At 59.9% G+C, this 24,798-nt stretch overlaps 2 protein-coding genes across 2 annotated transcripts in view; one reads left to right on the top strand and one right to left on the bottom strand.

The window, feature by feature from the left end:
• Positions 1–8,771, bottom strand: part of RSPH14 (radial spoke head 14 homolog) — a 47,271-nt gene extending 38,500 nt beyond the window's left edge. Inside the window, exons 1-3 of the mRNA XM_052654501.1 lie at positions 8,573–8,771; positions 7,189–7,291; positions 4,582–4,700 (exon numbers count right to left, since the gene is read on the bottom strand). Of these exons, the coding sequence (XP_052510461.1) occupies positions 4,582–4,700; positions 7,189–7,291; positions 8,573–8,771 (421 nt within the window). The remainder of the gene's footprint in view (positions 1–4,581; positions 4,701–7,188; positions 7,292–8,572) is intronic.
• Positions 8,772–14,329: 5,558 nt separating this feature from the next.
• Positions 14,330–24,798, top strand: RAB36 (RAB36, member RAS oncogene family). Its single transcript, XM_052655015.1, has 10 exons — positions 14,330–14,398; positions 18,515–18,606; positions 19,111–19,176; positions 19,570–19,671; positions 20,261–20,325; positions 21,681–21,732; positions 22,361–22,442; positions 22,669–22,759; positions 24,419–24,538; positions 24,734–24,798. The coding sequence occupies exons 1-10, from the start codon at positions 14,330–14,332 to the stop codon at positions 24,796–24,798; spliced, it is 804 nt and encodes a 267-aa protein (XP_052510975.1).

Here is a 24,798-nt window from a genome sequence, read left to right as displayed (position 1 = left end):
TGCGAGTTAAGCTGTTCGAGGCTTTATTCTGTGCTTTCGTGCCAGTGGGGATAAGAGCCGTAGCCTCACTGTGAGCGTCTTTAACTAAAAGCACACAACTGGAGGGAAACAGAAGGCGTCTGCCTCCTGCCCTGATGCATTCAAGGAGGCGAGAAGATTCCCTGCGACAGCCTTTTACTTGCTCAGTGCCTCCTCTGACCAGCTGATCCCTCTGCTGAGGGGGCCCAAGACCCACCGCCGGGGCCTCCGGAGTCCCCTCTGCCGGGCAGGCAGGGCTGGGCCGTTGGCGAGGATGGAGCCGCCTCCCTCCGGGAAGGCACGAGCTGAGCCGCGGTGCCGAGAGGCCCAGGCTTAGCAGCGCGGGGGCTGGGGCAGGCGGCTGGAGCTGAAGCAGGGCGGCCCTGAGCGGGGAGAGGGTCCGGCTGAGGACGCCCGCGCACCCCACCCCGCGCTCGCCTGGACGCAGCCCCCCACCGCTGTCCGGCCCCCAGGAGGGACCCCAGGAAGGCCCGGCCCGCGCTCGGGGCCCCTGTCGGGCGAGCGCCCGAGGGGCGGGAGCGCTTCCGGGGCTGTGCGCGCGCGGGGCGGGCGGCCGGCCGCTCGCTCGGGCCCCGCGAAGCGGAGCCGCCGCGCGCGGCGGTGGCCGGTCCTGCGGCGCCCCCTGCCGGCCACCGCGGGGAGGGGACCCAGAAACCGCGGCCCTCGCCCACTCAGGCCCACGACACGGGCCCCAGCGAGGGCACGCCCCGGGACACGGCCCCGCAGGCCGGCGCTCAGGGCCCCCAGAAGGTCCTCCCGGGGCGCCCGCCACGCGCGCTGTCCCTGCCCCCTCTCTCCGTCCAGGCTGCCCACCGCTTGCCGCCGACGCCTCCCCAGAGTGTCCCCGGCCTCCCTTGGGCGGGTCACAGAGGATGAGAGCGCCCAGGAAATCCTGAGATAAAGGGTGAAACTCTGGCCTCCCTGCTCCCTGGGTGAGCCTAGCCCCTGTGAATTTCAGAAAAATTTGCAGGAGGCCATAGAGCGCCTCTGTATGGAAAGTGGGAAGACAGTGTTGGGCTGGTAAGGGCCTTTTGGCTTCAGAACACACAGAAATCCACCGTGGTCCCTTCTTGAGCTGAGTGTGAAAAGCAAAACTCTCAACTTTTAGAAGAAAATGTGACAGAATGCCTCCATGAGCTCTTAGCACCAAAGTCTTAAATGGCACCCCCCAGCAAAAGCCACAAAGGAGAAGATTGAGGGAAGCGCACTACTATTCAGATGAAAAACTGCCCTTTTATTAAATACAAAGTAACTGTTTATTCAAATGAACAAACAGTGGAAAGCTATCAAACCACCTGGCACATGGTGTTTGCATTGTGTGTGACCAGCTAAGGGTAGAATCTGGGAGAAATGAAACACTCCCTTGAATCGATGACGCGGAGCAAACAACTGGACAGAATGGACTCGGGCTCCCAAGAGGCTCTGGCTGGAGAGAAGACAGCCCTCTGCCAGCCTGGGGACCTCTGCAGAGCCACAGTCAGCGACAGCTAAGGCTATGCAGCCAGCACCATGCAATGAGGGGGCACGCCCGGCCCTCCCGGCCGGGACGGGAATGCTGAGAAGCGATTGTATCTGCAGCCCCGTGATACCATCCCCAGGGGAAACCAGCACATGCAAGGTCAGCCAGGCTGGGGCGAGTTTACTGAAAATAACTGTAGGTTCCAACACGGGATGGGCAGGCGGAGGTTGCCATCAGGAAACAGCCCGTGACACACGTCGATACATCCCTAGTCGTGGCATTCGGTGTTTAAAGTACCAGGCAGACACGTACAACAAGATCCACCTATATACAGCTTTTAAAACAGGTGAGGCAAGATCTGTATATAATTCATGATAGTGAAAGTCGCTCAGTCGTGTCCGACTCTTTGCGACCCATGTACGGTTCATGGAATTCTCCAGGCCAGAATGCTGGAGTGGGTAGCCGTTTCCTTCCCCAACCCAGGGATCAAACCCAGGTCTCCCACATTGCAGGTGGATTCTTTACCAGCTGAGCCACAAGGGAAGTCCAAGAATACTGACGTCAGTAGCCTTTCCCTTCTACAGGGGATCTTCCGAATCCAGGGATCGAGCCCGGGTCTCCCGCACTGCAGGCAGGTTCTTTACCAGCTGAGCCACGAGGGAAGCTCAGTGTATATAATTACGCCTGTGGTAATATGCAGAGGCGTGTGTTGTGGGTGTAGCAACCCACTCTCGGCTCCAGGGAGGGCAGAAGGGAGTATGCTGGGTGGGGGGCGGTGTTGCGGTTCACAGGGGACTGTACCTTTCTCAGCAGAAATCTCAAGCAAATGTGCAGGGTGGTAGAATGTTGAGATTCAGCAAAGCTGGCGGTGGCTCCTGATGTTTGTTATCATTGCCTCTCTGTTCCCCCAAATGCTCACAGAGGTCACAGTAGCTTTACGAGTCCCGGGTGAGAGCGGCAAGTGCCCTGTCTCCACAGCCCGAGCAGGGGTGCCCCGACACGGTGAGCAAAGGTGAAGCTCAGCCCCAGAACTGGTTCCTCCTGGAGACGCCCCGATCTCCCAGAAGCCCTCGAGCGTGGTCGCCCAGGAGAAGCTAGGCAAGGGGTGTTTCAGGAAGACGTGGGCCGGGGTCGCGGGCGGGGGGTCTTTGATTTGTGTGTTTATTCCGCCGTGTTGGGTGGTAGTTGTAACGTGCAGAATCTAGTCACACGCGTGGACGTTGCTGCTCCACGGCACGTGGGATCTTAACTCCTCGACCAGGAATGGAAACAAAAGTCTCCGGCATTGCACGGCAGGTTCTTAACCACTGGACCCCCAGGGTCGTCCCAGAGCGGACTTTTTAAAAAGACCCCCTGGGGTTGTGCCCTCGGGCCGAGCTGCGGGAGGGCGTGGTCCCCGCCGCCGCCTGCTGGCCGCAGTCGCAGCCCCGGAGCTCTGCTCCGTTCAGCCGGCCCCTCTGTACTGACTGGTTCCCTTGGCCGTTTGTCTCTGGGCCCGGGTTCAGGGAGCACCCCACTCGGTCCTCACTGCGGGCGTCCGAGGCGGGGACAGTCCCATCAGCCTCCCTTCCCGATGAGGAGACAGCCTGTCCCGGGGTGCGCGGGGCTCCAGGGGAGAGCAGATGGACCCGGCCCTTCCGACTCCTTGTGCCTGACATCTTAAGGCCTGGGTCAGGCTTAAGGCCCTCCCTCCAAGGCCTGGCCTCCTGCCTCTCGGAAGGAGCCCCTCATTTACAAACGCTCACTGCGTCACGCGACGGGACGAGTGTCACCCTGACGCAAATCCCCACCCTCTAGTCGCGGTCAGTCAGCGGGTGGTGGTGGGCCTGGACTCATCGGATTAGCAGAAGTGGTCAGCTGGAGGGATGGTGACCCAGGGGTCTTCCGTCCTTAAAAATGCGCTCCGGTGCTTCTCGGAAGAGGGTGTTTACAGGGCTCTCGTCACCAGGGAGGTACCAGTGCAAACCGGAATGAGACACGACCACCCGCCCACCAGCACCGCCGAAAGACCCCGTGGGGCACGGCACAGGCCGCCCGGGGCTCCCTCGCACAACTGGGGGGGGGCGCATATTGGCGAAGCTCTTTTAGGAAATCATTCCTAGGACCTTCTAACGCTGGACGTACAGTTGTCTGTGCTCAGCAGTTCTCTGCAAGGCGGATCCCAAAAGAAACACATACGCGTGTCCGGCGAAAGACAGGTTAGACTGTTAGTGGCCGCTGTATTCTCAGCTGCCACACACCAGAAACAATTCACACATTCTCAACGAAAACCCACACGGGCAACAGAAGGGATAAATAAACTGTAGTCCCCTCGTACAGCGTGTGTACCACACTGCACCGCAAATCGGCAAGAACCAGCCACACACGACCACACAGCAGCGACAGAGAAGCCAGGGGCAAAATATTAAGACTGTGTCCACCGGCTCAGGCCAGAACACGGGCGTGGGTGGCCGTGCCCTCCTCCAGAGGGTCTTCCCGACCCAGGGGTCGAACCCGGGTCTCCTGCAAGCCGCAGGCAGACTCTTGCCTGTCCGAGCCAGCAGGGAAGCCCCATGCAAAGTTTAAAGAAGCACAGATCAACCTACGGCCTAATAAACTAGAGACAAACTGAACCGGCGACCTTTGGGTGAGGGGCGGCGACTTCCAGGGGGTAGACCCTTGGCACGTTTCTTGATCTGGGCAGCAGCGGTGCCCAGAAGTGGCAGGCTCACTTGGTACAAGTTAATCAAGTGTTCATGTACAACGTCGGCCTTTTTAACAGGTATGAAGGTGAAAAGTGGAAGTGAAGTCCCTCAGTCACGTCTGACTCTTTGCAACCCCCCCAGGCTCCTCCGTCCACGGGATTTTCCAGGCAAGAGTACTGGAGTCGGTTGCCATTGCCTTCTCCAGAGGATCTTCCCGACCCAGGGATCGAACCTGGGTCTCCCACACTGTAGGCAGATGCTTTACCATCTGAGCCACCAGGGAAGTCCCATTTAACAGGTATGTTGTATCTCAATAAAAGCTGTAAACTGTGATTGGCACAGCAGGTGCCTGTCGGGAGAAGGGCCCCTGGGCCGCCTGTGTGCCCATGGAGAGCTTACCTGCAGGCACCTGGGCCAGGTGCTTGAAAGCCGTGTAGAGGTTCTCCCGGCAGGCTGGCTGGGGGTCACTCAGCAGGAAGGACAGGGCTTGGATGACATTATGCTCCAAAAAGCCCTCTCTGGGGAAGAAAAGTCAGATTTAGACATGGCCAAGGCATGAAATTAAAAGACGCTTGCTCCTTGGAAGGAAAGTTATGACCAACCTAGACAGCATATTAAAAAGCAGAGACATTACTTTTCCAACAAAGGTCCATCTAGTCAAGGCTGTGGGTTTTCCAGGAGTCATGTATGGATGTGAGCTTTGGCCTATAAAGAAAGCTGAGCACTGAAGAATTGATGCTTTTGAACTGTGGTGTTAGAGAAGACTCTTGAGAGTCCCATGGACTGCAAGGAGATCCAACCAGTCCATCCTAAAGGAGATCAGTCCTGGGTGTTCATTGGAAGGACTGATGCTGAGGCTGAAACTCCAATACTTTGGCCACCTCATGTGAAGTGCTGACTCATTGGAAAAGACCCTGATGCTGGGCAAGGTTGAAGGCAGGAGGAGAAGGGGACGACAGAGGGTGAGATGGTTGGATGGCATCACCGACTCAATGGACATGAGTTTGGGTAGACTCCAGGAGTTGGTGATGAACAGGGAGGCCTGGCGTGCTGCAGTCCATGGGGTCGGACACGACTTAGTGACTGAGCTGAACTGAATTGAAGGCTGTGCCCGGAGAGGACCCAATAAGAACCTAGAGGCAGGGGGTCCGCACCCCCCTCAACCCGCTGGAGCCTGAGCCCGGGCCGGCTGGGACAGACTGCATCCCTGCAGCCTCTGGGGAGAAGGCAGAGGCTGCAGTGGTCCTTGAATCGAGCCCGCCTGAGTTGTGGTGGAGGACTCCGGGCGACAGAAGCCAGAGGCCGACCTCCCTGAGCACTGGGCTGGGCTGACCGCGCTCTCTCCACCTGCCGGACACACACCTGTGCTCCATCCAGGCCCATCCCTCCAAACCCACGTGAGCCTGTTGTGCTTGTCGTTACAATGACATACGTTCATTAACTGTCAGGTAAGCCCATTCGAGGGCTTCCCGGCGGCTCAGCGGCAAAGAACCCACGTGCAGTGCAGGAGTCAGAGGAGGCTCGGGCTTGATCCCTGGGTGGGGAAGACGGGGAGGTTCCCTGGAGGAGGGCATGGCATCTGACTCCAGGAGTCTTGCCTGGAGAATCTCCATGGACAGAGGAGCCTGTGGGCTACAGTCCATGGGGTCGCAAAGAGTCAGACACGGCGGAGGGGACTCAGCATGCTTGTGAGCCAATCCGATGAGAGCAGAGTTGTTAGTTTCCGGGTTTCTTTTTTTTTTTAAACTTCCTTGTCAAAACAAAGTTGAACGCTTTGGAAATACTTAAAAATGAGCGTCTGAAACAGTAGAGAGATGACTGTAAAGATTCTAGAAGGGTCTGGCCTGCAGATTACTTCATTAATGTCTGAGTTCTTGGTTAACTTTAAAGAAGCGAAGCTACTGATTCATGATGGTACAGGCGTGGTTTAAGCAGAAAAGATGACGGGAAACATGGTCTGCTGGGCACAGGGATTGGCGGCTGCCTAATCGTTCAGGGGTTTGGGCTTGAGATGAACTGTGTGGGGAATTTCCTGATGGTTCAGTGGTCGGGACCCCGAGCTTTCACTGCTGAGGGCACAGGTTTGATCTGTGGTGGTCGGGCTTCCCAGGTGGCTCAGCAGTAAAGAACCCGCCTGCCAGGAGACGCAGGAGACGCGGGTTCGATCCCTGGGTCAGGAGGACCCCTTGGGGAAATGGCAACCCACCGCAGTGTTCTTGCTGGGAAATCCCACGGGCAGAGGGGCCTGGTGGGCTGCCATCCACGGGGTCGCGGGAGTCAGACGCAGTGGAGTGTACGCGTGGCGCTGCTGCTTCAGGGAACACAACTCACACGGCGGCAAACGCAGACCAAGTGTAGAAGGGGATATACGGTTTCTGTCTTGGCTTTTTTTTTTTTTTTTAATGTGGACCATTTAAAAAATCTTGGTTGGATTTGTTACGCTATGACTTGTGCTTTATGTCTCCATTTTTTGGACACCAGGCACGTGTGATCTTAGCCGCCCAACCAGGGACCAAACCCGTGCCCACTGCATTGGAAGGTGAAGGCTGAAACGCTGGGCCACTGGAGAAGGCCCTCTTTCCCGGCTTTTCTCCCCCTACTGGCTTTTTAACCGTTCCATTTGATTAGCCGCCTCACTGCTGGGCCCGGTCACGCCTGGTGAGGGTCTCCAGGCAGCAGTCGGGCCTAAGAGAGAGCTCGGTGTGAGGCCTGGCCCGGGTCGGCACACAGGAAGTGCCCAGCTGTGCTCTGCCTGAGGTCAGCCTCGTTCTGGGAGGGGAAGGTCACGGGGGTCCCCCAGGTGGCCGGGCCCGTCCCTGCGCCCCGAGTGAGGTGTCCAGGCCTCTCCTCTCAGCGCCTGGGTGCCCACCCCGAGTCTCCCCGACAGTAAGTCAGCTCCATAAGCTGTAACTCCCCACAGTGACGGGGCCAGGCCCCCGCACCCATCCGCTCCCCTCGTGAGGGCGGCAGCTTCAGCGTGGGCAGGGGCCCGGGCGCGAGGCTCACCTGCCCACGTTGTGGGTGGCCATGATGCACAGCACCTCGGTGGTCTTGATGCGTACCAGGTCGTTGGTGTCCTTCAGCAAGGCTTTCAGGCTCTCCAGGCAGCCTGCGGGGCAGAGGGACCGATGAGTGTCCTCCAGGCTCAGAAACGGCTGACCTGGAAGTCGACAGGTGTGCCGATGTTGGGGTCAAGAGCACCAGGGCTCCACTGCTTGCGGGCGTGGGGACGCCGTGTGGGCGACCGAGTGCTTCAGAGTCACTGTCGGGGCCTCTGGATACCAGAAAGGCTCACCCCAGGGACCCTGTCTCCACACCGCCCCCCGATTTCTGTGCATGCCGCTCGCTGGTTCCAGCCCTCCTGGCCCTCCCTGGGGTTCAAAAGACCCCTTTTATTTGGAGAGACTGGAAGTCAGATTCCAATCTTGTCATCAGCCGTTGCGTACCCTTGAAAGGGTTACACCATGGCACGCCAGATCAAGCGCCTAGAAATCCTGCCTTTTTGTGGGGTGCCCCCTGGCCTCACAGTCCTTCTTGCTGAGACTCCGTTTCTTTCGTGTTGGGCTGAGGAGGCGCCTTCCCTCACCGGGCCAGTGCCACGAGGACTGAGATAAACACGGGCATGCACGCGCTCGTCATGGTCCCGGCCCGGAGTTGGGCTCATTAAATCACAGCCTTTATTGCCGAAGTTCCACCCAGCCTCTGAGGCCAGGTTGGGACCCCTGCTGCCCTCTCTGGGATCAAACTGCTGCTGCTGCTGCTGAGTCGCTTTAGTCGTTTCCGATTCTGTGCGACCCCGTAGATGGCAGCCCCCCAGGCTCCCCCGTCCCTGGGATTCTCCAGGCAAGAACACTGGAGTGGGTTGCTATTTCCTTCTCCAGTGCACGAAAGTGAAAAGTGAAAGTGAAGTCGCTCAGTCGTGTCTGACTCTTCGAGACCCCATGGATTGCAGCCCACCAGGCTCCTCCGCCCATGGGATTTCCCAGGCAAGAGCACGGAGTGGCCTTCTCCAGGGATCAAACCCATGTCTCCTGCACTGGCAGCCGCCAGGGAAGCCCCATGTATACGGGAAGCTAGGAATGTGGGAGAAAATGGACAGAGGTCCCCGCCTCTGTGTGGCTTCCGCAGGGCTCGCGCCCAGCTTCTGTGACAGCCTTGTGAACGAGACAGATAAACAGGCCTCTTTGGAGAATGTGTGGCCACCGGGCTGAGTCCTGGCAAGAGGGGCTGACCACTGGTGGCATCCAGCTGAGGACCCACTGACTGGTTGGGAGGGCTGCTGTGAAGGGGCCAGGTCAGCTCCCCCCACCTACCCCCCCCCACCCTCCAGCTGCTCTGCATCTGTCCACCCATACCCCAGTCGTGGTCCGTTGGGCTGCGACACGCTCACCGATGCTAATGGCTGTGTAGACGTGCTCGGGGTCATGCATGAGGTCACACAGAGCCATGAGGGCTTTCTGCCTCGTCAGCAAGTCATCCGACTGCAGCTCCTCGTTCAGCTTGGGCAGCGCGCGGCAGCCGTAGGCAATGGCAGCCTGAGTGGGGTTGACGTTGGGGGGAAGGTACGTGGAGATCTTGGCGTCCGCCATCGTCCCGCTCCTGCTCGGGGAGACTCTGGAGCTCTCAGAGCAAAGCTCCAAGCAGACTGCTGGTTAAAAGAACCCAGACGTCATCGTCATTGCTACTGTGACCTGGCATTTTTTTACTTCCATTTTACAGATGAGCAAACAGAGACTAGGAGCAGTGAAGGAATTTGTTCAAGGTCACAGCAAAGGTAAGTGGCAGCCCAGACCACAAACTTCAGTGTTCTCCCGATAACTATATAAATTGGGCCTCAGGACAAAGGCATTGAAAAAAGGTAACTGGGTGGGTGGGTGGGGGGGGCAGTGGATAAATTGGGAGATTGGCACTGACATACATGCACCAGTATATATAAAGCTGATAACTAATAAGGATGAGGTGGGTAGCCCAGGGAAGTTTACTCAATGCTCTGTAATGACCTATATGAGAAAAGAATCTAAAAAAAGGGGATATGTGTATAACTGGTTCACTTTGCTGTACAGCAGAAACGAACACAGCATTGTAAATTGAGCATACTCCAATGAAAATGAATTTTAAAAAGGAAAAAGACACACTAAGTCAAACAAGCAAACACTGATCGAACAGCTCCATTTAGAGGTTATCTTGCGCCAGCAATACCTAATATGCGGCTCAGCTACCCCAGGAGGAGGCGGGGAGTTCTATGACCCGGGAGGAAACTGAGGTTTCAGGACAAGGAGCCTTGGAGGTCATGAGCTAGGCTAGGAGCCAATGTCCTAATCCAGGTCTGGGACATCCACCCATCAGGGACCCACAGTCGGATGCCTCCAGCACATCCACAGAGAAGGAATCAAGGGTAAAGTGTGACTTATTTTTTATTACACACACACTTGGAGCAACTGTAAGCAGTGTGGCTGAGTAGTTAAAAATGGGCTCCAGACCCAAGCCGACGGATGGCCCTTAACAAGCAGCTTGAAAGGGAGAGGATAGTATTCCCCCCACCCCCCCCACCCCCACCCCCACCCCCACCCCCACCCAGAGTTGGCGTATTCGCTGAGAATGGAGCATAGCTCACCAGGGCATAGATAGTTCGGCTGCCATTGTTATTACGCGGATGGTGGTTGTGACTGCGTTTCCTTGGCAGTGACAAGCCCCAGCCCTGTGCGAATCCACCCCACTAAGAGAGGTGGTGAACTGGACCCTGGATTCCTGGCAGCAGGTAATTAGGGAAGGAGGCGAGGAGGTGGGGATGGAAGAGGAGGTGGGACCCGGCCACTTGGGATCGGGGCTCCCCGGGCAGGAAACGCTGGGCGCCTGTCACCCTCCAAGGGGCACGGGCTCTGTTGATCGGGCCTGGGTGAGTCTGGGGGAGCCCCTGTCCCGGGGCCCCCAATCTGCGGCCGCCGGCTCACCTGCCTCAGCGCGTGAGTTTCTGTAGCACTCGCCCGTTGCCAGGCAACCCGGTTGCCAGGCGACCCTGGGAGGCGTCCTCTGGGCAGCTTTCCGCACACCGGGCCGCCCACCGCGCAGGCGCAAACGGCCCCAGGCCAGGGCTGGCTGTAAAGTGGGGTTGGTGCTATTTTCCGGGGTTACCGTGGGGGAACAAAGGCGGGCTCAGCTTTGTTCGTAATGCAGAAAGGAAGACAAGTGACTGTGTGCGCCTTTCTCTGTACTGGGCACTTGGCACGCCTTTAATTCTCAGCGTAAGCCTGGGAGGTGATGCATTCTCTTATTTTACGGACAAGCATCTCAAAGAGGTTCTGCAGCTTTCCCAGAATCACAGAGGCCTGATCCCGGGACTGCTTAGCCCTAGCCTCGGCTCCTTCCTCGGCAAGCTGACTGGCTCGTGAGGGCGCAGGTCGGACCCTGCAGCAGGCTCCACGCAGCGCTGGCAGGAGCGGCAATTCTTGAAAGCGAGCCAGACTGAGCCGCCACCTGCGCCAAACCCTCCCCGGGCTCTCCGCTGGCCTCAGGACAGAGTCCAGACTCCTAGCCTGCCACTGGAGGCCCTGGGTGATGGCCTCCTCCACCCACGCTGGATTCTTACTCCCCCAGACGCTAACTCTTTGCTGCTGCTGGGCTGCTTGTGACACTCTGCTAGCCACCTCTTGGTCCTTCAGGACACAGCTTGGCGTACTCTTCCTCCAGGAAGCCCAGCGTTTCCCCAACTCCAAATTAGCAAGTGATCCTAGAGCTCAGTTACCCCAGCGCGGGCTTCCCTCTTCTGATTCTCTGCTTACTTCTCTGTTTCCCCCGGCAGACGTCCCTGAGGCTGGAGCCCACATCGGGCCTGGTTCCATCCCCCTGCTCCACAGCACAACCCCCACCCCACCCCCACCCCCGCCAGTTCCAGGGATATACCAGGAGGTTTCAGTAAGTGTAGAAGAAGCGCATGGTTCATGAGTTTGAGTCAAGTTTCGTAATCAAAGTACTTCCACCATCTCATGTGATCCTCACAAAAACCCCTTGAAGTATATAGTCCATTTTACAGTGGGGTAAACTGAGACACAGGAGGAAGCTAAGCAACTCAGGGAAGTTCACCCCAAGGCCTGGGCCCTTAGCAGTGAAACCCACTAATAAGGCGCCAAGCGTCAGCCTCCAGCACATTCAGCTCTGAGACCAAGGTAACTGGCCTCGATCTCTGTGCTGTGGACCCCGTATTAGGCCATGGAGGCCCACCCCTACCGCTGTCAAGGGACCAAGTCGTGAAGGTCTCTCTAACCCAGAGCATCTGAGCTTTTTTATGAAGGTGGTGTGGAGAGCCCTGGGCTGGGGGTTCCAGGTCTAGTTCCGACTCTCTAGGCAAATCCTTGGAACATGTGAGCCTTCGTTTCCCTGTGAAATCAGGGAGCTGAATCAAGTAGGTTCTCAAAGCTGGGAGCTCATCTCCCAGGCCTTGGTTACAGAGTCTTTTTGTAAAATCGTCCTTCCATTGTCTGATTTTCAATCTCCTTTTTCTTATCTTTGAAAACATACACACAGCATTCTGTGCAGCAGATATGTTCACCTGTGAGACCAAAAATATAATGAATGCCCCTGGATTCACCAGGAGAACATCGCCAGTGCCCTCATCCCCTGCTTGTGCTTCTCTCCGAAGCTACCTTCTCGCTTCTGCGATTAGCATCTCACAAACGCCTCTGGAGGCCGTCGAGCCCCGCCTGCCTCTCTCTGCAAACAGAAACTAGCTCCCAGAAGCTCCGTGACTCAGGTCAGCCTTTACACAGCCATTAATTACGGAAATTAACTTTGTAGCATGAGCTCTAGAAGCCAGCCTGTGATATTCGGGCATCATTCGATTCAGAGCTGTGCAGATGAAGGTCAGGAAACGGGAGGCGTGTCCATCCCTTGTCCCTGCACGGCACTCTGCTGCAGTGCTACAGCGAGAGTCCTGTCTTAGCCGCAACTGCAGCGAGGAGGAGGTGTCTGGGAAAGGCGGCTGACCCGAAGGGCCCAGATGGAGGCTGTTATTGTGTTCTCTGAGTTCCAAATGTTTTTTTCATTTGAGTTATTTCCCAAATAGATGATATATGCACATAGAGTAAAATCCCAAGCGTATGAGAGTATGTCTCCTTCCCTCCTTGGGCCCCAGCCAACGGATTGTCCTCATCTGTACGACCCACTGGAGTCTTTTCAGGGATACACTACAGTGATACAAGTAAATACAATTTATTTGCCTTTTAATGTAATGCCGGCATACTTCAAACAGTGTTCTCCACTTCCTTTCTTAAGTGCAATATTCCTTCACTCATGTAACACTCACTCCACGCTGCTTATGTGCAGGCATTTTGCCGATGCAGTCAGTGGAGGGGCTGAACCCCTGCTCTCACTGCGCTCAGTGGAGGGAGACAGTCCACACGAACAGGAAGTTATATAATCTGTTAGAAACAGGAAGTGCCTGGGAGAAATAGAGCAGAAGGGGCTGGAAGGATGCAGCTTTTGTCAATAGGATGTCTCATCTAGAGGTGACATCTGAGCAACGTGGCTGTCTGGGGACAGGGCATTCCAGGCCTAGGAGACAGACAGAGCAAGCATCCCCGGGTGCCTGGCGTGTTGAACAGCAAGGAGGCCAGTGGAGCGTGTGGGGGGCGGGGGTGGGGAGGCGGGAAGCAGTAGGGGGCGAGCTAAGAGAAGAAATGGGGCAAATCACGAGGGGCCTCTTGGGCTCCTGGAAAGACTTATTATTCTGAGGACGATGAGGAGGCGCCGGAGGGTTTGCAGCCGGACTGACATAATCTCATCTGTGTCTTAACGATGGGTCCCTGGGGACCGCGGAACTGGGAAGAGGGTAGGAGCGAGGATGGAAGGTGGGGAGGTCAGTTAACGGGAGAGAAGACGATGATGCTTGGGACCATCGCGAGCTCAGTGAAAGTGCGATGGAGAGAGAAGATACTGGTCAATTTTTCAGGGTAAAACCTACAGGATTTACTGATAGATCAGACATGGGATGTGATGGGAAGGAGTCAAGGGATCTCATACTAGATATAAAGCAAAACACGAAATATTTAGATAACCAGAAAAAATTCATATTTGACATACTATGAAAATAAACACTTAATCCTCTCCCCTACCATGGTGACGTCAGGAAGTCAGTTGCGCAAGTCTCTGCACGGTCAGCCCCGCCCAGGCCCCACCTCTGGCCGCCCTGACCACGCCCATCAGCCCCGCCCTCGTTGCCATGGTGATCGCCGCTCTGGGTCGGCGTCCCAGTCTCCGCGAGGCTCTGGTTGCTATGGTGATGGCGGCGCAGGGCGCTGGCGGGACTCTTTCGGCTGTGAGCCCCGCCCCCAGCGTCCAGGATTCGTCGGAAGCAGGCGGGTCCCGCGGGTGCTCGTTGCCATGGTGATCGCGGCCTCCCGACCCTCCGGGACTAGGCAGCGCCAGGAGCTGTGTCAGCGGCCGCAGGTCAGTCAGACTCCCCTTGGGTTGTCACCCTCGCCAGCCCGCGTGATACCCTCCCACCTCACGATCTGAACGCGGCCAGGGCCCCCGGGGCTTCTCATCTCCTGACCGCCCACCCCGGCCCCCAAGAGCTGGTCTGGAGAGGGAGGATCCGATGCGGAGGACCACAGGCCTCGATCGAGGCCACTCAGTGGGGAGGGCGCTGACCCGGAGGAGGAGACCCGGGCCTGTGGATATCTGCGGGAGGGGCCCAGCGCCGGGTGGGGTGCTTCTGGGAAAGGTTGTGGGCTGAACCCTAAGGGCCCGGCGCACCCAGAGCCTTCATCCCTTGAGGCCAGGAGTGGGGACCCCCTCCCTACTCTTTCCTCTGCCAGGACTCTGGGTCCCTGCTGTGCCACAGTCACTCAGAGGCCAGCGCTGAGCTCAGGGAGGGGCCACTCCTGGCAGGGCAGCCCGCAGCAGACCCAGGTCTCCAGCCCTCCCAGGCCGGGCCGCAGGCCTGCACCCCCACCCCTGCACACACTGCCTCACCCCCATGCCCTGCACACACTGCCTGCAGACTGGGAGATGGCCCCTGACATTCCCCGACAGAGAGGGAGGCTTGGACTGTTTTCAAAGCTACAGCCATGCTCAGCATCAACTCTGGGGAATCCCCGGGGACTCCCTAACCCTCTTTTTCCCCTGTTGGGGGCACAGGATTCCTGGAAGGATGAGGTCCTCCCTGACACCTTTGGGGCCCTCTGTGAGCCGGGACCGCGTCATCAGCAGCTTCCCTAAGGTAGGGAGGCCTGAGGCCAGCCCTTGATGTGTGCACTGCTCCAGGGACAGCATGCCCACAACCCAGCTTTCCCCACCTCGCTCACCCCCGGGAGCAAGGCAGGTGAATCAGGAGGCCAGTCCCTCGCCGATAGACCCCAGGGACTCAGCAGAGTTCTTGAGAAGCTTGGCATGGACTTGCCCAAGGTGGGCTGGCAGGTGAAAGGTGACACTAGAAGGCAGTGTGACGTGGAGGTTAAGAGCACAGACTTTGCAGTCAGACAGTGGTGTGAACCCTGCGTGTCATTAAGCTGTGTGACCCTGGACAAGTTACTCAACCTCTCAGAGCTGCTGGCCCACAAGGATAGCTCTGCTCACTTTGGACGCCTGGTTCACGGTCAACGGGTCTCTTGCCCAGGTGGTGGTTGCTGCTTTTCTCATTATAATTATTACATTATCAGGGGTTCCCTGGTGGTCCAGTAGTTAGGAATCCACCTTCCAATGCAGGGGACGCGGGTTTGATCCCTGGCCCGGGAACTAAGATCCCATATGCCTTGGAGCAACTAGGCCCATTGTGAAGCCACAGTGATCCTGCCTGCAACTAAGATCCAACCCAGCCAAAAATCAATCAATATTTTAAAATTATCATTACATTATTGAACAGTACCTCCAGTTTCCTGGGACCAAATCAAAGGTTCTCACGCCTTACCCTTCTGCCCTCTGTCCCTACTGAAAACTCACAGCTATCTTAAAATCCGTCTTTAATCACAGAAGGGGACACAAATCCATACAACCTGAAGTGGCTGGGAGGACCAGGGTCTCCCAGCCCTGCAGAGGCTCCACCTACCGTCTGCTCGCCGCCGCTCAGGGCCAGGTTCTGCAGCAATTTGTAACCAAGAAGGTCAGACACAACACGATGTCCGAGAGAGGGGGCCACTTAGGACAGCAAATGCTGCTTCCTGACACGGGCGCAGGAGAGACGAGCACCTCTCCGGCTGATGCGTGATGATGAGGGCCAAAGTAAGTGCTTGAGCGCCAGATGTGAGAAAGGTGCAGAAGAGAAGAAGCAGTTCCACGTGCGTGTTTGCTTCCACATGCAGAGAATCTGGAAGCACGCTTGCTGCTGCTGCTAAGTCGCTTCAGTCGTGTCCGACTCTGTGCGACCCCGTAGACGGCAGCCCACCAGCCTCCCCCATCCCTGGGATTCTCTAGGCAAGAATACTGGAGTGGGTTGCCATTTCCTTCTCCAATGCATGAAAGTGAAAAGTCAAAGTGAAGTCGCTCAGTCGTGTCCGACTCTTAGCAACCCCATGGACTGCAGCCCACCAGGCTCCCCCGTCCATGGGATTTTCCAGGCAAGAGTACTGGAGTGGGGTGCCATTGCCTTCTCCGGCGGAAGCACGCTTGAGACCCTGCTGTTTGTGGTCGCCGCCCTGTGTGCAGCAGAAAGCCTCCCTTCTGAGTCTTGAAATCTGTGCTCAGGCCAGTGGGGGAGGAGGGTAGACTGTGGGTGCTTGGGGTCCGCAGTGGTTCTTCCTCCCCATCTCTTGCTTCCTCTCTTCTGAGTTCTGTCTCCAGCTCGCACAAAGCCTTGGTGCCTCTGACTGGTGGATGGTCCCTGAAAGACTTTCCATCTCATCAGAGGCCCAGCAACTGCTTCCCTTGTCAGTGGTGGCTGGGGATGAAGGGGTTGAAGAGCTGAAGGAAGGGAGGGGTGACTGGCACAGGTCTCATGGGATGAAGGACCTCAATTACAGAGCGTGACAGCAAGGCTCAGAGAGGTAGGGAGGGCTGCCTGCCAGGGGTCACACAGCTGTGCGTGGGGCAGCCCAGACTTGACCGGACCATGGCTGACTCCAAGCTCTGACTGTCCCCTGCCCTGGGAGGCAGCCTGGGGCACCTCTGCTTCCACAGAAGGTGAGATTCTCTGCCATCTGCTTGTGGCCAGGTTTACCCGCACCCCGGGGGACACAGCACTTCAGGCCTGAGCACTCTGCGGTCGGGCGGGCCGGTCCTTCCTTCATCCCACGTGTCTGACCTCCCTGTGTGCAGGGCCCACCAGCCTTCTTTAGCACACTTCTCTAATCTGTATCCTGAGTGGTGCGGTGCGTGATCAGTCGCTCAGTCATGTCTAACTTTATGCGGCCCCATGGACTGTAGCCTGCCAGGCTCCTCCATCCACGTAATTTTCCAGGCAAGAACACTGGAGTGGGTTCCCATTCCCTATTCCAGGGGATCTGTCCGACCCAGGGATCAAACCTGCATCTCCTGCCTCGGCAGGTGTACTTTTTAGCACTGAGCCATCTAGGAAGCCTGTATTATGCATTAACCTGCAATATATCAACGTGATAGAATTAATACTGCCTATCAGAAAGTTTTATCACTGTTTTAAAAAAAACACACCTGAAAGTTATTTTTAAGCTGTAAGTTTTCTTGAAAAGAAATTCCTAGCCTTTATTCAGGACAACAAAAACAGTACATTTGAAAAAGCTTTTCTCTTAGGAAGAATCCGGGATCCACTGCATCGTTTTATCTTGTTCTTTTCCCCTCTTCGTTCTGTCCCCAACATTTCTACATCTTCCTCCTCTTGGCGGGCACCAGGCTGCGTCCTTCCATTGGCTCATTACCATCACCAGCTGAACTGCATTTTTTTGTGTCGGGTCTTGGCTGCCTTTCTTCCTGCCGCACTGCACGGCCAGATTCCTTATTGCTTTTGGACTAGTGGTGGGCCCCCTCTCCTGACAGCCGCGTCTCGATCGCGCCGCATCCCTCACCCGCCGCATCACCTCCCGCGACTTGACGCCGACAGGGAGAGAAGCGGACAGAAAAGCAGCCAGCCTTCCCGAGAAGAAGGCCCACCCACCTCCGCGTGGCCGTGGCCCTGGGCTGAGCGTTTGCCTGAGCTGCCCGTCTGCCCCTGCAGCCCGCAGACCAAGAGGCGCTGTGAGAGTGCCCCCACCGCACAGCTGAGGACGTGGGCTCCATGAAGCCCCGCATTCGCCCTCTGCAAAGCTCCTTCCCTCTCCTCGCTGCCCTGGTGCAGTCACACGGGGCGAGGGGGCACGTGGGCCAGGGCAGAGAGCCGCCGGCCAGGGCGACGGAGGTGGCGGGGCCACAGCAGAGCGCAGCTGCGGAACGCAGCGAGGCTCCGCCCATGCTCCGGCCACGCCCCACGTAGCCTCGACCAATCGGACTGCAAAGCACAGCCGCCGTCGGCAGCGAGGCTCCGCCCATGCCCCGGCCCCTCCCTACGCTTAGCCTCGGCCAATCTGACCGAAAAACCGTTTGTTTGGGTTTCCCTGGTGGCTCAGAGGGTAAACCATCTGCCTGCCCTGCTGGAGACCCGGCTTCGATCCCTGGGTCGGGAAGATCTCCTGGGGAAAGGAAATGGCTATTCTTGCCTGGAGAATTCCACGGCCAGAAGAGCTTGGGGAACTACAGTCCTTGGGGTCGCAAAGGGTCGGAGACGACTGAGCGACTTTCACTTTGTTTGTTTAACATGATTTTTTTTTCAGCCTGTAGAACAAACGTGCATTCCCCGAGTGTCTTTGCTGAGCACCCAGCATGCATGTGCCAGGCCAGCTCTGCGCTGGCGGCTTTACAAACACGACCTCATTCACGCTCCCAAGTCTCGCCAGGTTTCCAGATGCAAAAGCTGCAGTTCCCAGACGTGAGGCAGCTGGCCAGGGTCACACAGCACCTGAGCGTCCCTGCTCTCGGGCCACTATTCGGTCCTGCCTTCCGAAAAATGTGGACGAAGCAAGTGCTTTCTAGGATATTTTTCATGCACGAATATGCATATTTAAAAAGAAAGCAGCATCAGAAATTCGTAGTAGAAAGCGAAGGAGGGTCTTGGTGCTAAAAGGGTCCTTACAGCCTGCCCCTCCTCTCACCAGAGGGGAGAGAGGTGTGAGGCACCCACAGCAAGGGCACAGCTCCCCTCCTCCAACAAGACCCAGCTCTCTGGGTCCCCGCCTGGGCTCCCTGGCACATTACAGCCTTGGAGCCTGGGAGGTGCTGACAAGGAGGGACCTGACAGAGGCTTGGAAGGGGAAGGAGGGGACCTTGGGAAGTAAGCCACCAGCTCCTGCTCCAGAGTGCCGCAGGGGGATGTGGCCGCCTGTCTGTCTCTCTGCAGTGGTACACGCCCGCTGCCTGCCTGCAGCTCCGGGAGCACTTCCACGGGCAGGTCAGCGCCGCCTGCCAGCGCGGGAACACGGGGACCGTAGGGTGAGCGCTGTCCCCGCGGGGGAGGGTGGGGAGAGGAGCACGTGGAGGCAGACGCGCTCCTGGGACAGCAGACCGCGTGAGTGCCAGCCCGGCCGGCCCAGGCACCATTGGGCCGGTCATCCCGCCTCACCTGCCGCAGGAACCTCTCTGCCCTTGGGGAGGCCAGTGCCTGAGGTCTGAGCGCGGCTGTTCCCTCGGGCTTCAGCCTTAGGGTTGGGGCCCCGGGGCTGCCTCTGAGTCCCCACCACGCCTGCCCCTCCGCCCAGGACTCAGCCTCCCGTGGTGCACATTTCTGATTCTCACAACAGGGACGTGGGCCTGATGGGGTCAGGGGTACGGAGGCCCTCTGCCCCTCCCCTGGGCCAGCGAGGGGGGCACACACCACAGAGCGTCTCACGGGTGGCCTGTCCCCGTCACGAGTGGGGACCGCGGGGAAGGAGGGGCCCGTGTGCGTGAGGGTCCCCTCATGACCACGCCTGCGAGACCACGCCACGCCCCTCTCAGGCTCAGACTCTCCAAGGTGGTGGTGGTCGGCGATCTCTACGTGGGCAAGACCAGCCTCATCCACAGGTGCGCGGCCGGCCACCCCCTCCCTCCCAGCACCGCTGTCAGGCCTGCCTGGGAGGCCCAGTCCCAGGTCACAGCAGAGACCGTGTGGCCGCTGGGAGGGGGTGCAGGAAATCGGGGAGACAGCAGGCGTGCAGAGAGCGTGGCCTCCCGGGAGCCTGGCGATGGTGAGGCGGTCCCCCCGCCCCCCTGTCGGCGGGCATGGGCCTCTCCCCATCCTGACCCCCACTTGTGGCCTCTGGCTGCGGCAGCCTCTGCCAGGGAGCTCTTGCTGGCGGCTCCATCCGCCTGTGGCCCGTCCCTGTGGCCACCGCCACCTGGCCTCCCCGCGCGGACGGGCTTCCCGTGGCCTGCAGCCCCCACACGTGGCCTCTGACAGCTTCCTGGGTCCCACAGGTTCTGCAAGAATGTCTTCGACCATGACTACAAGGCCACCATCGGGGTGGACTTCGAGATCGAGCGCTTTGAGGTCGCTGGAACCCCCTTCAGCCTTCAGATGTAAGTGTCTGGCGTCTGCCTGCGCGTCTCCCGACGGTCATCGGTGGGCTTTGTGGAAACCCCGGGGAAGGCCCCAGGAAGGGAGCAGGAGGCCTCGGCCAGCTGTGTGAGGCTGGGCTTCCTGCTTCTGCAGACCCAGGCCCCAGGCACACCTACCCCATGCGCCTCATGTCCCTCTGATCCCATGCACTGGGCCTGGGCATGGCTTCCAGCAAGTCACTTCAGGCCTCTGAGCAGCTGTTCACGCCTGGAAAACAGGGCCAAAACTGGTCCCTGCGTGCGAGGCTCTAGTGGAGGTCACGTGGCCCCCAGGCCTTCCTGGGGCTGGACATCCCCCTACCCCTGCCCTTGCTCGCCTCCCCCTGCCTCTCTCCGTCTCTCTGTCTTCTCCCTACCCCACAGGGGGCGCACCCTAGGAAGGGATCAAGAGCAGGTGGGGGCTGGCAGCAGGCACTTCCCAATGTCTGTGCTGCTGGGAAGAGCTCTGGGTCTCCGGCCGGGGGTCCCACGAGCCTGCTGGCTGAGACCCCACGAGCATAGCTAAACCTGCTGCCTCTTGGTCTCCCTCTCTCGTTCGGCCACGGCACAGCTGGGACACAGCAGGGCAGGAGAAGTTCAAGTGCATCGCATCTGCCTACTACCGGGGTGCCCAGGGTGAGTGACCAGCTGATGCCATCGGCGGGGCCTCAACCACGTGCAGCTGGGGGTCCCCTGTGAATTCCCCGCTGGGCTCACCCTGAGAAGCTGGGTCTTCCGAGAGCCACGGAGGAAGCATGGGGGGGGCCAGTCCTGGCCTTCCAGCCGGGCCTGGGCGGGCACCCGCCACACGCTCTAGGGGGCCCTGGGTGGCACGTGCTCTGCCACTGAAGGTCTCAACCCCAGTTTCAGCTCAGAAAGATGCTCAGGGTGGGGAGTGTTTGGGCAGAGACCCCACAGAGAAGAGCGGGTTGGCTCAAGAGCAGGGGCCGGGGCTTGGCCGGAGGGGAGGAGGTGGGTGCCCGCCACCCCAACACACACCGTGGAGACCAGCGGGGCTCCTTGACCACTGCCTCCATGCTGAGGGCACCCCAGCATTGGGCAGGCCTCCCGGGCAGCAGGCGGTGGCAGTACAGCCCCTACGGAGACCAGGAAGATGAGGGAGAGGGTTCCTGTGGGAGGCAGGGGCCCGGGGTCGCAGGTGTCCCGTCCAGACTCAGGAGACGAGGCACGGCAGCATCCACGCTGCTGCTGTCAGAAGTCACGTGTTCACAAAGGCTGGTGAAGAGCAAAGCCAGGAAGCTGTGGGCTGGAGTAACGGCTCTGCCATGCCCACTGTGGCCTCTTCTCGGGGTGGGGGGCTGGTGTGCGCCCCCACCCCCAGGAATAAGCCTGGCAGGCAGCCTCCTGGCCTCGGTTACCACCATCATCAGCGTGCTCCTTCGCGCTGGCCCCCAGGCTGGGCGGGGCAGGGGGTGGCCGGCGTGCGGCCACCCAGGGCAAATGGGAGCAGGCAGGGCAGTGACAGAGGAGTCGAGGGTGGGGGGCTGCACTGCCAGGCCCCCCCCCGCCCCGAGCCTGCCTCTCCGCCAAGGGCCCCGAAGCTGCTTGGCGCTTGTGGCCGCTCAGCCCCAGCTGCCAGCATGGGAAGTTGGTCCCAGAGCTCTCCCACCACTGCTCCAGCTTAATCCCCTTGGCCACCCTGAGGGCCCGAGGTGGCCATGGTCGGTCCCCGCCGGGTCACGGCCGGGGAGGCCGCTTGACCTCTCAGCGGTCCAGGCCTCCCCTGTGCGCCCCACAGCCATCAGAGGCAGAGAAACTTTGAGGCAGGGGGCTCACCTTGCCTCCCTGGGCCCCACTGCAGCTGGGCTGCTGGGTGCGGATCAGAGGGGTGGGGACTGAGTCCCCATGCCACGGGTCCAGGGCTGCGTGCCTGAGGGGCCCCCCAGGACAGTTGTGTGGGAGCCCCCTTGTCACACCGTCTGCCTACCTGCTGCTCACCGGCTCCCCCCACCCCCACCCCATGCGCACAGTGATCATCACGGCCTTTGACCTCACCGACGTGCAGACCCTGGAGCACAGCAGGCAAGTCCGGGCTCGGTGGCCCCCTCCCTGGGGAGGCTGCCTGAAGGGCTCCCCAACCCTGGGCCACGAGCTGGAGCCCAACGGCGGGTGCAGCCCAATCTCACCGACCAGGCTGGCCGGTCAGCACCAGCTGCCCACGGGGCGGCGGCAGCGCGGCTGCTGTTATGCTCGGCCAGTGCAGAGCGGCCCGCATTGACTTCAGGGCTCAGCTTGAAAGCCTTACCAGTTTTGGGGGAAGGGCCTGGCGTCCTCACCGCTCCTGGGCCCCAGGCGTGGGGATACCACTGGGCACCTGCTGTCTCCGGCCGAGATCTGGGTGAGAGCCGGGGGTCGTCGGCTGACGGGCCAGAGCCCCCCGCCCCTGACTTTGGTTTGGGGCGTTCACAGCTGCGTCTGCAGCCCTGTGAGGGGAGCCGGGCTGGTCAGTCCCGTTGGTGGCAGCGCGGGATGGACCCAGGGTGCGGGACGCCGCGGGGCTCCCTGAGTCCCTGATGCTCCTGCGCCCCCACCCACTGGAGACGCCCTTGGTCCACATCCCCTCGCGGCGCCCCCGGCCCTGGGGGGCCCCGGGCTCCCTCGACTGCTCGGGATGGGGTGGGTCCGTCCCAGCCTGTCGCCCGCCTTCCAGGCAATGGCTGGAGGACGCGCTGAGGGAGAACGAGCCGGGCGCCTGCTTCCTGTTCCTTGTGGGGACCAAGAAGGACCTGCTGGTGAGCGGAGCCAGGCGGGCCAGGCGGCCTCGGGGGACGCGGAGCAGAGGGTGACCCCCAGGGCCTAGGCAGGAGCTCTCGGTCCCCGATCCCCGTCCAGTCAGGGAGGGACGCTGGAGCTCAGACCCGCCCGGGATCACCTCCAGGCGGGTGCCTAGGCTGGGCGTCCCCGCGCGGGGCCGGGGAGGGGGCGAGGGTGCTGGGTCAGCAGGGCCGCTTCCCCCAGTCAGGGGCCGCGTGCGAGCAGGCGGAGGCGGAGGCCGTGCGCCTGGCCAACGAGATGCAGGCTGAGTACTGGTCCGTGTCGGCCAAGACCGGTGAGTGGGTGTGGGGCTGCCGCCGCGGCCTGGCGATCGGGGGCGGGGGCCCGGCCCGTGGGGGGGAGGAGCGGCACAGCCGCGCTCTCCAGGGAGACCCCTACTCCTGCGCGTGGGCAGGTCCCTGCGGATCCCGCGGCATCGCAGGCAGGCAGGGGCAGCCTCCCCTGGAGCCGCAGCCTCGGCCCGCCCCCCACCCGACGCGGGCAGGAGGCCCCGCCTGACGGCGTAGCACGCACCGTGTCAACCAATCGCGGCTGAGCGCCCGCGGGCCGAGCTGTGCCCGCTGGACGGATGCGCCCTGGAAGGGCCGGCTGACGGCTCCCTCCCTTCCCCGGCCGTCTTCAGAGAAGGCGCTGAGACAGCGGCCACGCCCCCGCCGGCTCTCACCCACACCCCTCCCAGTCGGCCCGGCTTCACTGGTTACCGCTTACCGCAGCCCCCAACATCTCTGAGCCTCAGCATCCTCACCCGGGAAGTGGGGCGATGCCATCACTCTTGTATTTTTAATGCTGCTGCTGCTAAGTCGCTTCAGTCGTGTGCGGCTCTGTGCGACCCCAGAGACGGCAGCCCACCAGGCTCCCCCGTCCCTGGGATTCTCCAGGCAAGAACACTGGAAAACACGCTTTTTATGGTAAAAGACAGGATTCACTGAGGAAAAACGAGCGAGCGCACAGAAGCAAAGAGCAGACTTTGCAGACAGGTTGTTGGGATGCAATGAGACAACCCGGCGTGCCTGGCGCACGGCAGGCGCCAAGGCTGTGGGCACTCAGGAGCTATACTCGGAGTCCTTACCCCAGGGGAGGGGCCACCGCGGACGCCTGCCCGGGGTGCGGGTGGAGGCACCACCTCCTCCGGTCCAGCACAAAGTGGTGGCCGTGCCCAGTTCCCCTGCCCCTTCCTGAGGGCACCCCCAAGTCTGTGAGAATCCACTCTCCTATTGGAGTAACAGCCCATTCCCAGAGAGCTCCTTATGGACCAAGCAGGACCGCCTTGCGCGGTTGTATAGGTTGTTAACTGCACAGATGCAGTGTGCGTGTCCAGCGAGGGCTTCACCTGGCCCTGTGCCCCGATGGGTGGCCTTGTCCTCCTGGAGGAGGAGGCACAAAAGGCTCCACGTGGGGGCCAGGGGCACTAATCCTCGTGGCTGCCCGCTGGACAGATGCAGAAAGGTGACGAGAAAGCAGGCCCACTTGTGATCTCTGCACAGCCCAGCACCTGGCCTGTGGGCATTCAGCCGTGATTGACTGAAACAGTGCAAGCTAAGTCGCTTCAGGCATGTCTGACTCTTTGCGACCCCATGGACTGCAGCCCGCCAGGCTCCTCTGTCCATGGGATTCTCCAGACAAGAATACTGGAGTATGTTGCCATGCCCCTCCTCCAGGGGACCTTCCCAACCCAGGGATTGAACCCATGACTCAAGTCTCTGCACTGGCAGGCAGGTTCTTTACCACTAGCGCCACCTGGAAAGCCCGATTAAAAGACTAGATGCCTGGAAACCAAGGCTCAGAGGTTGTCAGGAGTGGCCAGGGCTAATCGCTGGGCCGGGAGCCTGTCCCCTGCCCAGGGAAGGGAGCGTCCTGCCTCCTGCCCCACCGGCTCCCCCCGCCCCCGACAGGGTGCTTGCAGGCGGGGGTCATGACTGTCCCGTGCCTGCAGGGGAGAACGTGAAGGCGTTTTTCAGCCGCGTGGCAGCCCTGGCCTTCGAGCGCTCGGTACTGAAGGACTTGGAGCTGAGGAGCAGCGCCCCGCTGCAGGTCGGCGGCGGGGACCTCATCCGTACGTGCACGGCCCCCGGGCTGGGGAGGGGCTCACGCCCAACATCTGCATCCACCAACCTCTGCTGAGACTCGACCGTCTGCCCAGCTTGTCTAGGCCCCTCTCCCATCCCGCTGACCTCCGGCTGCAGGCCGTCCGCCTGCCAGCCAGCTCAGGTGCCCGGTCGACACCAGGTGACTTCTCCTCTTGCTGCAGGGATGGAGGGATGTCCACCCGAGACCCCGAACAACAGGAGGTCCTCCAGCCTGAGTTGCTGTTAG

Source organism: Budorcas taxicolor, chromosome 17 (genome assembly GCF_023091745.1).
Source record: "Budorcas taxicolor isolate Tak-1 chromosome 17, Takin1.1, whole genome shotgun sequence".
In the NCBI taxonomy this organism is placed as follows: Eukaryota; Metazoa; Chordata; class Mammalia; order Artiodactyla; family Bovidae; genus Budorcas; species Budorcas taxicolor.
Note: the sequence above shows the minus strand (reverse complement) of the source record. Positions and strands in the feature narration are given on the sequence as shown.

What these genes read in the sequence shown, in the direction of transcription:
- RAB36 (XM_052655015.1), top strand. Translation starts at nt 14,330, where the DNA reads ATGAGGTCCTCCCTGACACCTTTGGGGCCCTCTGTGAGCCGGGACCGC. An exon ending in CTACTACCGGGGTGCCCAGG is followed by an intron (nt 20,326 to 21,680) that starts GTGAGTGACCAG and finishes CCATGCGCACAG; the next exon opens with TGATCATCACGGCCTTTGAC. An exon ending in GTCCGTGTCGGCCAAGACCG is followed by an intron (nt 22,760 to 24,418) that starts GTGAGTGGGTGT and finishes CCGTGCCTGCAG; the next exon opens with GGGAGAACGTGAAGGCGTTT.